This window comes from Ambystoma mexicanum, chromosome 1p (assembly GCF_040938575.1).
Source record: "Ambystoma mexicanum isolate Mex_15411 chromosome 1p, UKY_AmexF1_1, whole genome shotgun sequence".
Classification (NCBI taxonomy): domain Eukaryota; kingdom Metazoa; phylum Chordata; class Amphibia; order Caudata; family Ambystomatidae; genus Ambystoma; species Ambystoma mexicanum.
In genome coordinates this window covers 1,022,397,186-1,022,415,181 of record NC_090921.1, presented here as the reverse complement: position 1 = coordinate 1,022,415,181, position 17,996 = coordinate 1,022,397,186, and the positions used below count along the sequence as shown (strand labels likewise).

Here is a 17,996-nt window from a genome sequence, read left to right as displayed (position 1 = left end):
TGGTATTATAGTTTCACTCTATTTGCACCCTGGGTTTTAGTATACACGAGTCTTGGGTATTGTATGCACGTTGTTAGATTCAAAGTTGTTCACTGTGTGATTCGTGCACATTTCCCTTGCCATATTCATTGCCTTCTTCCTTTCTTAACACCTTCCTGCTCAGAGCGTCCGCCGTCAAGTTGTTCTCTCCGGCTAGGTGAACTGCGGATAGAGAGATTCCTTCTAGAATTGCCCAAAACCAGAGCTGCATTGCCTCTCTGCACAGTGGTAGTGATCCTACGCCTCCTCTTTTGTTGACACTGTGTTGTCCGTCATTATCAGGATATTTTTCCCCTGTACAGATGGCAGAAAAGCCTTCAGCGCTAGTCTGATTGCTCTCAGCTCTAACAGGTTGATATGTAGTCTGGACTCTGATGGAGACCAACGACTGCTAATGGTCAAGTCGTTGGTATGGGCTCCCCACCCCGTGAGTGAGGCATCTGTGACTACTGTTATCTCCGGCCATGGTTGCCAAAACAGTTCTCCCTCAAGATGTTTTTCTGGCAGGCCCACCACTGAAGGTCTCGAGCCACCTTGTGCGGAACCTGAAGGAGGTCTGTCATTCTCACTGAGAATTGCGACCACTGAGTTCTCAGTGCCCACTGAAGAGATCTCATTCTCAGGCGAGCCTCTGGCACAAGGAAGATGCAGGATGCCATGAGGCCTAGCAACCTCAAAAAGTCGAAGGCTGGGAGACGTTGGGCATTTTGAAACTTGGTGACCATCTGCAGAATATCTTGAGCCCTCACCTCTGGTGGCGAGGCTTTTCCCAGGGAAGTGTCCAGGACCGCTCCAATGAACTGGAGTCTCTGTGATGGTATCATCTGTGACTTCTTTAAATTGAGGGAGAAGCCCAGTTTGTGAAGGAAGTGGCAGACATAATCTAGCTGAATCTGAGCTTGTTCCGGGGATACAGCTCTGATCAGCCAATCGTCCAGGTAGGGGTAGACGTGAATCCCTTCCCTCCTTAGACTTGCAGCCACTACCGACATTAGCTTGGTGAAGACCCTCGAGGCGGAGGTCAGCCCAAATGGCAGAACTCGAAATTGATAATGAGAGCCGCCAATAGCGAACCTCAGGTATTTCCTGTGTTTGAGATGGATTGGCACAGACATAACAGCCAGTCCTGGAGCTGGAGGGCCTGAAGGATCAGAGAGAGAGTTACCATCGAGAACTTGTCCTTCCTGAGGAACTTGTTCAATTCTCGTAAGTCCAAGATAGGTCTCAGTCCTCCGTCTTTCTTCGGTATGAGAAAGTAGGGGGAGTACCCTTGTTCCTCTCCGCTACAGGTACTGGTTCTATGGCACCTTTCTCTAGCAGGTCTACAATTTCCTGCAAGAGGAGCGGATCTGGAACTTTCAGAGAGCTGTTCCCCAGTGGATGACTCTGAGGGATGCGTAGAAAAGGCAGGCATTAACCTTGGGCAACTGTCTCCAATGCCCAAGCATCTGACGTAATAGCCTGCCATTCCGTCAGAGGTTGAGTTAACCTGCCCCCTACTGGTGTCTTGTGAGGAGAGTCCTCAGAGCGGTTTGGAGGCGACTGATGCAGATGCCAAGGGTAAAGAGGCACCTGCTGCTGCTGGGCTTTTGTATTTTTACCCCATCCACCTCGGGTGATTTTTTTCTGACCCCTTTGAACCGGCTGTCCTCTGCCTCTTCCGAACGCGGAATAGAAGCGAAAGGACTTACCTCTCCAAGAGGTTCCTGAGGGGCGATATGGTGTCTGATAGATTGCAGCTCCCAGGGATTTTGCTGCTGCCTTTGATGTTTGAAGCTTTTCTAAACTGTCATCCGCCTTCTTACCAAACAAGGAAGAGCCGTCAAAGGGCATATTCAAGGGTCTGCTTTGCACATCTGGAGCAAAATTTCCGCAACCAAGCAAATCTCCTGGTTGTTGTGCTTGCCGCCATGGCCCTGCTGATGCTGTCAGCAGAATCGATGCCAGTTTGAAGGGATTCGCACATAGCGTCTTTACCATCCTTGATGATGTTTAGGAACGCTTCCCTTTCTTCTCCCTCTGGGAGGCAGTCAGCCGCTGACGAAGCACACTCCCAAAGTGTGTGGCTGAACCTTGCGAGCGTACAAGTAGCATTGATGGATTTCAACGCCATGCTACATGCAGAAAATACTTTTTTGGCCATAGAATCATATCTCTTATCATCCCTGTCCTGTGGAACAGTAGGGTAAGACGATGTACTACCTGATGAAGTAGCTGCCTGAACAACCAGCCTCTCCGGAGTTGGGTGTGTGGATAAATATTCAGGGTCAGCAGAAGACACCCTATATTTAGCTGATAATTTTTTGTTAACCGCCGGGATTACCTCAGGCGTTTCCCAGTTTGCCAATATTCTCCTTTGTAATGCCGCATGAAATGGCACCACAGTATCCTCCTGTGGACCTTTGACCAAGATGTCTGTGAGGTCGTCTTGCTGAAAAGCAGGTGAGGGTGTGGACCACCCCATAAATTCTATTATCCTTGCCATCAAGGTTCTATAAGGGGTTTCAGCATGTTCCCCTGGTTCTGGTCTGGCAAATTCCACTTCTGGGGAAGTGTCCAACCCACTTGCTTCCTGTAAGGATTCTTGGAGGTGTTTAAACCTACCTTCCTCAGAGGTAAATTCCTCTGGTACAGGAGTTGCAGATCCCTGCAACTAAAAAAAGGTCTTTCCTGATCCCAATCCTCCCCTTCTTCATAAATAGATAAGACTCTGGAGTGATCAGATTTTGAAAATGGTATAAATCCCATTTCCAGAGTAGAAGGGCCAAATTCGTCATGATTGGCTGAGACAACGTCGAGGTCGTCGACGCGGACGTTAAAGGCTTAGAAGCCATCGAAAAGGCATCGAGAAAGGTGGTAGAGGGCTCGATGAACTCGAGAGTTTCGGAATTCTACTCGAGGTTGTCGACGACATTCTCGTGATCGAGGCTCTGGGTATGGTCACTGGCTTTGAGGTGGCCATGGGTTTGGCCTTTCTCGGCGTCGAAGACGGAATCGACTCGACTGACCTGTGCGTCGAAGAACCCTTCGATAACGGCGTCGAAGACGCCGATCTATGCGTCGAAGGGATCTTCAACGAAGACGCGACTTTGCCTTTACTCGAGAGTTTGTGACGCTCTCGAGTGGCTTCTTTCGCCGGGTGCTGCGACTCGCGGCATTTTGATTTTTCGGGTCTTTCACCCAGGGTATTACCCTCAGCAGTCTTTGAGGGGGTTGAGGTCGCTTTCTCGAAGACGCTCAGCATCTTTTTCCTGAATTCCTCCCACTCCTGAAACCTTGAGTCAGTGTTTGCTTGAGTCACAGTAATTGTGGTCCCTTTGTGTAATCTCTGCTACCGCTCATATATTCTTGAGATAAGCTTGGCTGCTCCGCTACTGCTACTACTTTAACATAGTAGTAGTACAGGCTTGTACCAAAGGTAAAACTTGTATTACCACCTGTGGTCTTAATTGTGTGCAGTGGTCCCTAAGGGCACTGCACGGGATTCTGCCTAACAAATACCAACCCGACTCTCTGATCGGGAGGTACCTTTTCCACAGCACCCTTCGATAACAGGGCTCAGTTCTTCCAGGAGCTCCTGTCCCGGTTGAATTGGGGAGGTGGAGGTCTGTCTGGAGGCCTCTTTAGAAAAGGCAAACAATAACTGCACTAAATCAATTGCAGGGCTCAGGCATAAGAAGTTATTTACTGCCACTGGGGCCAATGCCCTGCCAACTGTCCACTAGACGGTGCATCGTGGGAGGGGAAATGAAAGCGGCTTACAGGGCTCTGGTGTCCCTGCCGCTGTTTCTGCTTGCTGGCCTGTATGGGCCCCTCTGCCCCTTACGCGACACGAGAAGCACCTCTGCCCTTGCCTGGCTTGTGGGAGCTGTGCCTTCCTGCCATAGGGTACATAACGTCTATAGCCTCTGCCCCTGGAGGCAAAGCTGATGCCAGGTTTAGCCGGCTGCGCTGCTAGACCTAATGATTTAGCAGCCAACTTGGATTTCTTAAATTTCGCTAAGGATTCGTCTGCTTTCTGACCGAAAAGCGGGTCACCTTCAAAGGGTATGTCCAGCAGCCTGTTTTGAACATTTGGAGAGAAGCTAGAAGTTTTTAGATAGGATTGGCGTCTCATCACTACCGCTGAACCCATTGCTCTGCCAACGCAGTTCACGACGTCCAGGCCCGTTTGCAATGACTGCTTGGCTAACTCCTTCCCATCCTCCACCAGCTGTAAATAAAAATTATGGCATGGCACCCTCATTGACTTATTCAGCAGCATTTTCCACAGCCTTCCATAAAACAAAGGAGTACTTGGTGAATCCACATGCTTTGTTAGTGGCTTGAGCGTCATGCTGCCAGTGGTGAACACCTTTCTGGCCAATGCGTCCGATTTCATTCCCTCTCTGTCTGTAGGCAAATTGGAAGTGGATGCTGCAGGTCTGATGGAAATAGTGGCAGCCTTAATGACCAACCCTTCCAGGGAAGGGTGTGTGGTGAGGAAAGAAGGATCTCCTCTTGCCGGCCTATACTTCCCTGTAAAATTGGCATTCACAGGAGGGATAGTGCAAGGATGCTACCACAAGGAGGCTAAAGGGTCTGCAATGGCTGGGTTGAATGGCATATTGTGCTCAAATGTGGGACCCTCACCCAAAATGTCAGTGATCTCGTACCCCTGAAGAGGAGTGGTGAAAGCCTTTAACTCAAGGTTGTCAACAACCCTGTGAACCAGATAACCTGGAACTTTATATATTAGCATGGGTATAGGGCTGATTCTGTTCTAACTCAAGGTCTAGGGAAGTATCCAGACCACTGGCGTCTTGTAGACCATGAGCTAGGGCCAGAAACAAATCGATGACGCCAGCTCCCGTGTAAACGGGGTCGACTGGGTCATCAACACCAAATATGGATTGCGTCGAATTGAAGAAACCCGATCTTGACAGCGGCACAAATGAACCGTTGCAGACTGTCAGCGCCGAGGACTTGAGAATGGGTTTCGAACCCAAAGCTTTCAATGCCAAAGGTTCTTTCGCTGCTGAGGGACGCTCAGATAACCAATGGGCGTTGTGATCCTCAGACTTATGGCTGGCCCTCTGGCGACTTACGTCTGGTAGGCATGACGCCCAAAGGCATGTTACACGTCGACGCTGTTGACGGAATGGCTGGCTTGGGGTCATGGGCACAGAGCGCAGCTTTTGCCGCTAAAGCTTGCTGGACAGGGGCCGGAGCCGCACCTACAGCAGCTTGTTGCCTAATCAAGCATGGAAGTTTTAAAGCTTTCCCACTCTTCCCGAGTGGTCGGCCCCGCTGAGGGCTTACCTTGATCAGACGAGCTAGACTCACGTCAATGGTGCCGCTGCTTCTTCCGTGAGGAAGACAACAAAGAATGGCTCCTGGAGTGGGACCGCTTCTTAGTCTTCTTGTGATGTCGTTCTTTTCCATTGTCGAGAGTGGGCTCCTCCGTTTGGGCCTTCGAGGACCGAACGAGGGACCACGCCAGAGATTTGGCGACCAGTTGGCCCAAAGCCAGTTTCCCAGGCCACTCACATAGGGACTTGGGTTGTATCTTTACGCACGACGAGCATGCCTCTGTGTCGCGACCAACACCTAGGCACCGCAGACACACGTGGTTGGTTACTGACATTTTGGCCTCGCAAACGCAGTATCGCTTGAAGGCCAAGACCCCTCGAGACGACATTTCGTCGAGGTTTTCTGAGAAAACAGAGCTAAATACAATAATAACATTGAGTAACCCCGAGTCGTGTTCCCGATGCAGCGCACAGAAAAAAGGAACTGAAGCATGGGGCGTAATGACGTGCTATATATACGATGCGTGACGGCACTTCGGGAGCAGACAACAGAGAGCCGGACAAGACGGCTCAACGGCCAAGTTGAGGTCCACTACGCCATCTGTCGAAAAGTTTCGAACAGCAGAGCTGAATGATGGATATCTGTCAAGATGAGGAATCTGCGGGAGAAAAGCAATCCATTGAAGTTCTCTTCCCTAGATGACTGGCAGATCCAGAACAAAAAACAGTAATCTTGATGCATTTACTGTATCAATATTTATGCACCAGGAAACTATTTTGCAAATCATTATTTCACTGGAAAATCTATTCAGGCCGAGCGTACAATTTTGCAGTCACTTACCTCATTTTCAGTTCTGTGCGGTTGCCTAAATCGGCAGCCAGCTGCTGGATGAGCGATAGAAGAACTGGTTGTGAGAGAGGGCATGGATGTTGTCCCAGTACTTGTTGTGGGTCCACAGTTTCACAAACATAGCGCACCAGATTCAGGTCAGATGCTGTTAATGCCTTGACATGAAAGAGTAAGAATGAATCATTAATTCACAGGCAGAATACACTTGACTTTTTACCTGCTTTAGGACCACAAGGCTACTATGTCACGATCATGGTGTTATCCATTGTTTAAATTGCATATTCAAACAATTTCAAAGAGCTGCCGACAGAAAAACTAACTTTTCAAGAGACATATGTAAACCCTTGAAAACATGCACATGTTTGGCAGATAGGAGACACACTCCATCAGGATACATTTTGTTTCGAATGGGCAATTATTGAGTGCTGATCCTCACACGGAATGCACAAAAAACCTAATGAAAACCTTGACTATAATGGTCCAAAGCAGATGGCCAAATATTGCTTCCCTTCTACAATCGTCATGACCAGAAAAGAAACCCTTCCACATATTTCTATTAATAATTTAGTACACACCAATGGCACATCCTTTAAAAAGGATTCCAAACTGGACTGTTGCTAAGGGCTGCAACACATCTGAAATAAGCCAATTCCATTGTGTAACTGTTGTCACTGTACAAAGGAATAAGTTAAGAGGCCATCTTCAGATTTGGCATAGTGCACTTAAAGTGGCAGCAGGAGCCAAGCGCGGTAGGCGGGAGGGTTGCATGTTAATCTATGAAAGATACCAATGATGAAGAACAGGAGTTACAGGTAAGTAATTTATTCCTTCTCCTGCATTGATCTTTCATAGATTCATATGCTTTATGAATAGATTGCACAGCAGTACCACATGAGCATAATGGGCGGAGGCATGCTCCTTGAGGAAACATCACAGGTGTCACTCCCCTTCCACAAACTGGTTATGCAGAACCGCATGGCCGACCGGAATCCCTCGAAACAGAAAAATCATGTAAAGGTATTTACAGATCTCTAGGTCGGGCCCTGTGGATGTCCAGCAGGGGGACCCTGGAGAGGAACGCTGTCATGGCTGCAACAGTCCATGCAGAATGACTTCTGGGCTTGTCCGGAAGTGACTTGACGGCGAGCTGATAAACCGATGCGCAGGAGGAAAGCCACCTGGCAATTGATTATTTGGAAAGGGCGTTGTTAGGAAAGAATTCCCTTAGGTGAAATCTTCCCTCCATTTATGAACCCCCCAAACTTTTAGCTTTTGTTTGGCTTACCTAACCTGACTTTTTCCAGTGGAGCACAGCCTTCAGCTGCACTCCTCTGGGCTTTCACTCATTTGTTATGGGGAAACTGACACATCCTTCAGGCTATCAGTACTGGGATACTATTTTCCTTTTTGGTTTATGTCCCTAGCCAGCCTCTAAGGATTTTTGGGTGTTTGTACAAGTGTGCCTAGGACCAATTGGTGGCAGCAATTTACTTTTAACCCATTAAGTGCCAAGGACAAGCTATCTCGCCCTTAGCATTACGCTTGCAGTGCCAAGGACGAGATAGCTTGTCCTTTTTGGCATTTCATTTTTTGCGATCCCTGCAAAGCAGATCCCTGCAAAGTTGGATCTCACTTCTGTGCGATCCCTGCTTTGCAGGGATCGCACAGAAGTGAGATCCAACCCCTGGGCTATGTGAGGAGGAGGTTCCTCCTCACAGCCCGGGGGTTGGATTTCCTTCAGTTTCACGTCAGCACACGTAATGCGCGCTGACATGAAACCAAGTAAACTTCACCGCGGCAGCCATTTTCAGCTGCCGCAGTGAAATGAGAAGGTGAGTCTCCACCTTTCTCTCCCTCGATCTGCAGAAATATTGAGCCATTCAAATCGAGGGAGGTGCCGTTGGAAAGGGGAGACTCTCCCCTTTCCAACAACACCTTATTTGAAGCATTGCTGGGTGCGGATCGGGCGCAGAATGCCCGATCCGCGCCCAGCAATGCCACTAGACCATCAGGGAACTGTTTGTGAAGTGGGGGGCGGGGGGCTCCCTCCCCCCCAGCCGCTAAAGGATGGGGCAGCACGTTTCGCGCCCCCCCCCCCCCAGGGGCGGATGGGCACAGTGATGTGCCGATCTGCCTCTTGGCAAGGGGCAAAAAAAAATAGAAATGAAATTTATGTTTTGGGTGGGGCATCACTAGACCACCAGTGATTGTAATGGAAAGGGGGTCGCCCTCCCCCCACCCCAAGTGGATGGGGGGGGCTCATGTAGCCCTCCCTCGGGGCATTTCTGCCCCTGGGAAGGGGTACATGAGATGCCTCCTATCCATTTGGGGTTGGGGGAAGAGGGCCACCAGAAATCTAGCCACAGGCCTCCCCATGCCTGAGGCAGTACGTTTTCCCCACCCTGGGGGCAGATGGGCACAGTGATGTGCCCATCTGCCGCAAGGAAAGAGGCAAGCCATTAAAAATAAATAAAAAAAGATGGGCTTTTGGTGGGGGGCACCCTAAACCAGAGATCTAGGTAATGAAAAGGGGGGCGGCCCTCTCCCCCCACACCAAGTGGATGGGGGCACCTCATGTAGCCCTCCCTGGGGGGCAGATTTCTGCCCATAGGAAGGGGTAAATGAGATGCCCACCATCCATTTGGGGTGGGGGCGAGAGGGCAACCAGAATTCTTGCCACAGGCCCCCAGCCCAAGCATGGGGCAGTATGTTTTGCCCCCAACCCCACCCCCCAGGGCAGATGGGCACAGTATTGTGCCCATCTACTGCAAGGGAAAAGGCAAAACATCTTTTTTTTTTTAAAGAAGGGTTTTGGTGGGAGGGGGGGGGGGGCACCCTAAACCACCGGAGATCTACATAATGGAAAGGAGGGTCCCCCCCAACCAAAATGGAGGGGACCTCTCATGCAGCCCTCCCTGGGGGCAGATTGCTAGTGCAATCTGCCCCTAGGAAGGGGCAATTGTGTTTACTGGGGGGTGAGGGTCAGTAGACCACCACGGATGGCTTGAAAGGAGGGGCTGTGATCAGAGAGTAGTAGTTATGATTTGATTTTGCTGGGCTGACCATAGGTAACAAATCTTTTTGGTTTTGTTTACAGCTTTTTATACGCGAGCAGCTGCAAAGTTATAGGAGTACTGTTTTTTATTATTCTACGGTTAGGGCCCATTGTCAGTGGGGTGGGTGGGACTGGGGCTGGATTGTTGGTGGTGTGGGCGTAGTGGGCCATCTGGGTAGGTATTTGGGTGAACTGGGACACAACTGCAGGATCAGGCCACAAATTGACCACCATGCCAGCATAACATTGGTGTTTCCCTGGGAGCAGCTGTCTCCCATGTGGGTTGACCGTCCGCAGGTCCACTCTGCACCTTTGGTTGTGCTGCATTACAGATGTCACCTCTGGGGAGGAATGGGGATCCTGCCGGGGCTCCCCAGAACTGCCGCTGGATTTGGGGGACGATCGACCCACATGAGAGACAAGGCGCCCAAGGCTGTAGGCATCACCTCCGACCATCCCGGAGTTCTGGCTGACCTGTGTTACAGCTTTTCCATCTGGGAAAGGACAGGGACCCTGCTGGGCTCCCTGGAACTGCTGCTCGGCTTGGGGACGGTCAAACCACATGGGAGAAAGCCGCCCAAGTCCGGGGACATAACCACCACCTCCTCCCCAGACTATCCTGGAGATCTGGCGGGCCTGCGGTACAGCTTCTTCCTCCAGGAAAAGATGGGTACCCTGCTGGGCTCCATGGAGCTGCTGCTTTGCTTGGGGACGGTACACCCTTATGATAAATGGATGTCCAAGGCTGGGGACATGACCTCCAAACGTCCTGGACTTCTTTGGGGAGCACCTTGAATTGGCAGTGCTGGTTTGCTATCTTGACACGCAAGAGTTTTCTGTGCGCTGGGAACACTGAAATATGAAAATAGGCATCTTTCATATCCAGTGTTGCCATGTAGTCCCCCTGCTTTAGCAGAGGGATTACTTCCTGTAGCGTTGTCATACAGAATTTTTGTGGCTTTACATAAGTATTTGCAGGGCGCAAGTCTAACAATGGGCGTGTAGTTAGATTTTTTTATGGCACAAGGAAGTAAGTTGAATAAATACCCTTGTTTACCTCGTTGGGTGGGACGATTTCAATGGCGTCCTTGAGTAACAGCACTGTGAAGGATCAGTTCTTCCTTCGTAGTTCTTTGTCGCGGGGATGGTTGGAAGGTCGTTGAATTAGCTCCACGCAATACCTCTGCTACAGTCGATAGCACCCACTTGTCTGTGGTGATTCCCTCCCACGCATGGGTGAAGTGTGAAATACGCCCTTCTACTGGAGAGGCATGGGAGGGGACCTGAAGCGATTCGTCATTGTTTAGCAGGTGTAGCTCTACCTCTGGATGTGGAGGACCTCCACCGGCCATGAGATCAGCACTGGCCTCTCTGGAACCCCTGCAAGACTTGTCCCCGATGGTTACCCCAGGATGAGCCCTGACCCTGTCCATAACCTGAACCCTTTTGCGAGCTTTGACCACGAAATCGATGAAAATTGCATCCGCCTCTTTGCCCCGGTGCCTTATTTGTTAGCTGGCCTAGAGATTTTAAAGTATCGAACTCCTCCTTGGCGGATTTTAATGCATCCTCTACGGCCTCCCCAAACAGGACGTTGGGTTCCACCGGCATGTTAAGGAGTGTTGCCTGTGTTTCATGTTTGAAACCAGATTGGGGTAGCCATGCATGGCGTTTAATGATGGTACCTTCAGCAATGATCCTGCCCGCATTGTCTGCCACATCTAAGTTGTTTTTTTAAGATGCAGCTGGATACTGCCTTGCCATCTGCTGCTACTAGGGCCAGGTGTGATTTGAGGGGTTCAGGAGTTGAAGGGATTAGTGTTGCCACCTCGTCCCACTTGTAGCAGTTGTAGCTTGCCAGTAGTGTTGTGTTGTTCACAAACCTCGTTTGGAAGGCTGCCGAAGTGGCCACCTTTCTCCCCAGAGTGTAGAGTTTTTTTTACTTTCCTTATCGGAGGGAAGAGGGGGGATTCAGATGAGGCTAAAGGTGTTCCGGCCCTCTTTCAAGTTGTGGTTACCACAAGAGTCCAGTTTCAGCTGGCCCCTGATATAAAGTGGGTCCGATGGTGCAGGACGGAAGAGTTTTTCAACATGTGGGTTGACTGCCCGCGTTTATTCCTGGATCTCCAGAGAAGGTTGTATCCTCTTTTGGATGGACTGAAGGAATAGAATAAATTGGGTGGCAGCTTTCCTGTCCCCCAATATATATTCCACAAAACCTTTATCGAGCTGAGTCTCTTGGCTCTGAATTTGAAAGTGCTCAGTTGTCTTAATGAGCATATCGTTATACAGTGGCTGATTGTCAACTGGTGAATCTGCCACCGGTGCGTCTTGATAAACTGGCGAAGGTGTACACATCCTCTTCCTCATCATCATAATAATGGTCTGTTTCTTGTATGGTATCATTGCCCTCAGTGTCTGTATTTAGATCATATAGATCACTATGGACTGGGTCCACTTGAGGCGAAATAGGAAGGGTGTCGGGACGTGGCCTCTAAGCTGGGGCTGGGAGGAAGAAGTCTCAGTAGTTGGTGTCGTGTTTTGGAAATTTTGGTATGCTTGGGGGTTCTTGTCAAAAAAGTTAGCCATGAATGCCATCCTTGTCATAACCTTGTCAATGTCTTCAGCGGTCCATGTGGCAGAACTTGGTATGACTCCAGGGTACTGAGGTGTAATCTGTCTCTGAGGTGTAGATTGGCCCTTGTTTTTCAAGGCCTCTGTTAAGGTCCCTTCCTCCTGGGAAACTGTGTGTCTTTCCCTGTGAGCTGTGCAAGATTTCTCCTTGTTAAGACTTCTCCTTGTGAGAGGGACTCTTGAAGGAGTGTATATATGAACCTTTTGCTTTAAGGAGGCTTTCTGGGACATGCTTTTGCACCAAGTGGGCTAATCCCGAGCTCTTGGTGCTTTTGGCCGTTTTCAACATGGTGTCGTATTTCGTCATTGGAGCGGGCCGAAAGCCTCATCTTCCGATGTTCGGCATTCGGCAGAGGGTTTGGACACGGCGTCTGATTTGTCTTTCGATTTACGGGCCCTGTTGTGAGGCGATCGGGACTTTCAGTGCTCAGAGGACAGAGATTCAGTGGACCTCCCCCTTGACGCTGTGTCTGGGCGTTTGGTCGATGACGGGGTCGATTCTTGGCCCTTGGCTGTGTGTTTAGTGCTGGGAGTAGTGCAAGTGCTACCGCCGCCGGTTGCCGTCCCCGTAAGAGAGCAGCCGGCCTGTCTATTGGGGCCGGGGGCTTGCACTTGGGAATCTAACGGTCCCCCGTCGCCTTTGCTGTCCATAAAGATTGCAACAATGCCATCAATGGAGGTTCCCTCCATGTCCATGGCGGCCTCAGCCTGCATGGCGTGATAGGCCCGGCGCTTTGTCTTTCGGTCCTGGGGAGTCTTTAGCTTGAAGAGGTTGCAGGCTCGACAATGCCCCTCGTTGTGATCCAGTGCTAGACAAAGATTGTACACCCGGTGCTTGTCTACCAAGGGGAACTTATTACAACTAGGGCAGAATTTAAATGGATAGTTTTCCATAGTTAAACGAAATGGCAGCCAGGCGAGAAAAGAGTTTAAAGGGGAAAATGCATTCTCCAATGTTCACCCCCACTCTCCCTACTGTTAGGACCAAGGCCCAGTGCGGCATTCCAAACCCGAAGGGGTCCATCGAATCAAGGACTTTGTTCAACAGTCGTCCTTTCCAAAGCCGAAGATGTTGTCGAAGTCGGTGTAGAGAAATGAAAGTACCTAACTCTAATTTATCAATAATAAATGGAGTCAGCCGAAAGGAACTCCGCGATTAAGCGTCCGTCACAATGGCGAAAAAAAATCTGAGGAACCTCGACGCGTGAAGGACCATGGGTACAGTGGACGCCACCCTAGGGATAGTATTACTGGAATGCCCTGTCAACCTCCCTTTTCGTATTTCGAAAACAACAACTGTAATACTCTGCAGCTTCCACTAGATGTCGTCCTATCCATAGCATGTGATCGAAGCAGATTCCACAAGGTGCTTCGTCACTGCGGGATGCACTAAGGGGACATTTTGCTAGTTCCAGGCCCAATTCAAAAAATGGCCTGAATTTGAGAATAAAAAACTGTATTCCATCACTCAGGTATGGTAAAAATTTTTTTTAAAAAAACAGCCATGGTATTACACATTTCCCAGACCTTCGACTGCTTGATCACATACAATGGACCGCTTTCAAAATCCAATCTATCAACTAGAAGCTCTACGGTAGCTGTGATTAGATAAGACCCTTTTCCATTTTGACCAATTCAAATCCAAAGGTGTAGCCTGACTAGTTTGACTTCACTATCGGCCATCTTACATTTAGCTGGATAACAGGGAGTCTTTAAATAATGCAGATTTGAGAAATACCCAGGTTTTCACCAATATAAAAGCAACAAAAGGTTAGTCTAGTTTGCTTTGCATGTGCAAGCTGGATTTATAATTCTCCATGTATTAGCAGCTGCGTACCCAGATATGGCTGCTCTTTTCATGTGGGCTCCATTGCATCTTGACCTTTAGAGTGCAATACTTTCAAGGAATGACAGTAGCACAGTTTAAAAAATAATAATGCATAAGCCATGTGTTTACTTAGTAAGTTATGAGGTATTTAAAACTAAAAACACACAGCATCCGGGACTGTCGTCCATCCATGCAGTAACTGGGACTGACCCTGCTTAGTTTCAAAGCTAGGGGTGGCCCCCTCAGGCCATGCTGCTCTAAGTGTTCTTGTAACACGTGCTCATTTATTAGGGAAAATGTCCTGAGTGGGGCGTGCCCCTCCCTCGCTTTGAAGCTAAGCTGGGTCCGTCCAGATTACTGCATTGATGGACGACCCGGATGCCTACATTAGTATGGACTACAGGTAGTCGTGGTTATGTCGTTTTTCAAAGCTGCGAATATCAGAAAAACATCCGAAAAAATGCTTTTGTCCCTAGAGGCCCTCATCAAGAGTCCCCTTCACCCCTCTACTGTGCCAGCTCCCACAATCCCATGAAGGACTCCTCACCTCCCCTGCCCTCTCCCATTCCCCCCCACAACTCTTGCCGTTTCTGTGACGCAGATTGCTATGAAATGTCGGCTAATGTCCCAAAATGTGCAGTCTGTGGGTCCCATGTGTACCTAATTATCTTCAGTATTTCGACCAAATCCGTCAGACGAGCCAAAGGTTGGTAGCAATCCATTTTTTTGGGTTTCCTATGGGAGTCTGACTCACCTTAACTATAGGGCAGCGTGCTCCTATTGATGTCCCCATAATGCCATATCACCCACAATGCAATTATGTATGTCATTGTGAATCCCTTTCTTCAAAATATGTGTGTGCTCATGGGCTTTGCAACAAGAACGTGCAGAGTTAAGCTGGTCATGACTTCCCACATCTGCTGAATTTCAAGGGTTTTGTTGCGTTAAACCTGCGCAACTTAAACTGCACCCTAACTAAGGTTTTTTTCAGTGAATTTCAAGGGACTTGTTATACCATCAGTTTTTATTTATGCCCACTAGCCACGGCCAAAGTCTGCTTCCACTGTACATGTTACCCCCAAATGCTTCTTTTGGACCCAATAGGTGGACAGGGCCTTCGGCTGTGGCCACTTTCCATGTTTTTCGGGCCCACTAGCAAGGTGAGCACTTATATTTTAGACAACTACTGGGCCACTTGCCATGGCCTTCGACCATGGCCACTGCACATATTCCCCCAATAGGTTTCTTTTGGACCCACTAGGTGGCCATGCCCTTTGGGGGCCCACTAGCAATATTGCCCCCCTTAACATATTGCCCCAGTAGGTTACCCCACACTTTTTTTTTTTTTACAGAGGGTTTTTCCCCCATAACTGTGGCTACATTAGCAATGAACTACAAATAACCGTGAATATAAAAAAAATATTTGCGGATATTTTAAATGTGACTTTCGAAAAAAATAACCCTGAATATGAAAAACAAACCCCCGAATATGGAAAAAAAAACCTTGATTATAAAAAATGATCTCGAATATGTGAAAACAATCGAGCTCACCCCACCCAAGCACACAAATTCCACCAATTTCACCAATTTCACATGGTGTCCTCTTTCCCTATCCCCACCTCTAGCCTGATGACATTTCACCCTTTTTACTCTTCCAAATGGCCGCCTTTCACCTTTTCTCATTTTTGGATAACCTCGAATATTCACGAATATCTCTCGCACTGGACACAAACAATTGCAGCTTTTTCATTTCGGAAAGGTCTTTCTGCTGCAATGCACCATGGGAGATATACCTATAATTTTGGGAGAAGAGGCACCTTTCCATGCATCGTTTAGGTATGTTAAGGTGTCCAACTTCTATGACTTCAGGAGCCAAGTTGCTACGTTGAGTGTCGATGGATGTGGAGGAGGGTTCCTCCTTGATGTTGATACAACATGTTGTAAGGATTTAGCAGGTTGACTGGTGGGCAAACTGACATTTTGAGTAGGTGCAAGAACCAGGTCTGTTGTGCCGAAATTGGAGCCATTAGGATCATCATGAGATGTTACTGATGCATCTTTTGGATTATCTTTTTGAGTAGTGGTGTTGAGGGGGATAAGTCTATGCAAATGTCACTGACCAACTGCGCTCCTCCTGAACTGTCTCTTGGGAAATCTGGACGCATAAGTGTGGCATTTTGCGTTTTGTTGTGAAGGGATCTATGTCTGGATGCCCCCATTGATTGTAGACATTTAGAATGTTTGTGTGAAATTCCTTTTTGTGTTCAGATGTGGGCTCAATGCTTCTGCTCAGTACATTTGCCAGGCAGTTGTGTTCTCGTGGAATATGCTTTGACAGGAGGAATATTTTCTTTTGGAGAGAGAGACCAATTCCATATTTTCTGTGCCGGTTTGGACAGATTCAGGAATGTGTCCCGCCCGCCCTGTTTGTTGATGTAAACATCGATGTTGTGCTGTCTGTGAGAAATAGAACGGTCTTTCCTGTTAGTTGGTGTTGAAAGGCTTGTAACGCTTTCCATACCGCTATTAACTCCAGGATGTGGATATGCTGTTTTGAAAGAGACTGTGTCCACATGCCATGTTCAGTTTGGTGGAGATAATGGACTCTCCACCCTGAAAGTGATGCATCTGTTCTTAGAGTGGCTTCTATTGTGGGAGTGAGAAAGGGTTTTCCCTTTAACAGGTTTTCACTTGTCCACCACTGCAGTGCTTCCACTACAGCCTGAGAAACAACCACTAGAGTGTTGCAGTGACGGTCTGCTTGATACCATTGTTTTGCCAGCCACTATTGTATGGGACGCATGTGCAACCTTGCATATGGCACTAGAAAGACACAGGAAACCATCATTCGAGGCTAGATCATCTTCTGTTGGAATCACTGGACCTAAGAAGTGCTTGATTTGGCTGGGCACAAGACAAACATTTTCTTTGAAAAACCCAACTGAAACAAAAGGTTGATTGTGTCTTGAGTGTTCTGGTGACACCTTTGTGTTGTCTCTCCCGTTATGAGCCAGTTGTCCAGAAAAGGGTGCACTGGAAGGGATTGCCTGCGTTAGTGGGCTGATACTACTGCTAGAACCATTGTGAATATCCGAGGGGCTGATACAATGCCGAAGGGTAACACCTTGAACTGGTAGTGAGTGGACCCTACCTTGAACCTGAGGTACTTCCAGTGAGCTGGCAACATTGAAATATGAAAGTATGCATCTTTCATGTCCAGTGTTGCCGCGTACCTTTTTTTTTTAGCAGAGGAATGACTTCCTGTAGGGTTGTCTTCCAGAACTTTTGAGGCTTGTGTGTGTGTGACGAATATCATGCCGTCGTCCCTGCTCCCGAGGGGGAGACACTTTCCATGAGGCCAGGGAGGGGAGGCTGCTACCCGATCATCCCCATGGGGGCAGTACCCAGCAGATGGATCTCATGGGGAGGGATTCCCCCTCTGGGAGTCGGGGAGGACATCAGGAGCCAACGCGGTACAACACACATTCACCCACCTTTCTTTCCTCATCTTCTTTGCCTTACCCTGATCCTATAGGTTCCTCCATGTATCTCTGTTATAGCAGTGATAATAAAAACAAAAAGGACGAGTAGGGCTGACTCCAGGGAACTGTCCTCTAAAAGTACTGGGACGAGGAAGATCAGGACTAACTACACTGAGTCACCCCGTCAAAGTACTGTGACGAAGGAGGTACACAGAGTTCTGACGAACCTCTCTGAAAACTAAAGTGAACGGTCTAGTTATTATAATTATTAAGTACAAATGTTTAACCTTTTGTAATGATGTTCTAAAAATGACTGATTTTCTTAACTGCCTGATGTATAAGGTTTGGAATAAACCATGTACAATAAAACATTTTTTATTATTTTTATTATTAAGTAATTCTTATAGGGCGCACCAGGCCTCCGTGCGCACAAGCACGAGAAGCTAAGGCTAAGCCAAGAGAGCGACATCAAGGAGTCCAAGGGTGGAAAGGGGAGGGAACAAGAAGAAAGTCTAATCATCAGAGTTAAACAGGAATGTCTTAATAGCTTTTTGAATCCTGATATACATTGGTTATTTCTCAGGTTCAATGGGATGGAGTTCCAAAGAGAGGGGGCACGAACACCAAAGCTTGTGAAGATATTAAGAGTATCGGAGAGCAGGGAATTGTAACCCAAGGGCTCACTTGGATCGAACTGTCCTCTACTACAAATTAGCTATATTTGCTCTGTAGTTTGTCTAGGCGTTCACTCCACCCAACAGCAGGAATTCGGTCTTGCTGCTGTTAAGGGCCAATGAGTTGGCATCCATCCCCCGGA

General features: G+C 48.4%; 1 protein-coding gene across 3 annotated transcripts in view; it reads right to left on the bottom strand.

The window, feature by feature from the left end:
• The window catches only part of EDC4 (enhancer of mRNA decapping 4), a 2,544,921-nt gene that overhangs the window by 115,238 nt on the left and 2,411,687 nt on the right, over positions 1 to 17,996 (bottom strand). For all 3 annotated transcript variants that reach the window (XM_069603831.1, XM_069603839.1, XM_069603847.1), the window contains one exon: positions 6,172 to 6,335. In XM_069603831.1, coding sequence (XP_069459932.1) covers positions 6,172 to 6,335 — 164 coding nt within the window. The remainder of the gene's footprint in view (positions 1 to 6,171; positions 6,336 to 17,996) is intronic.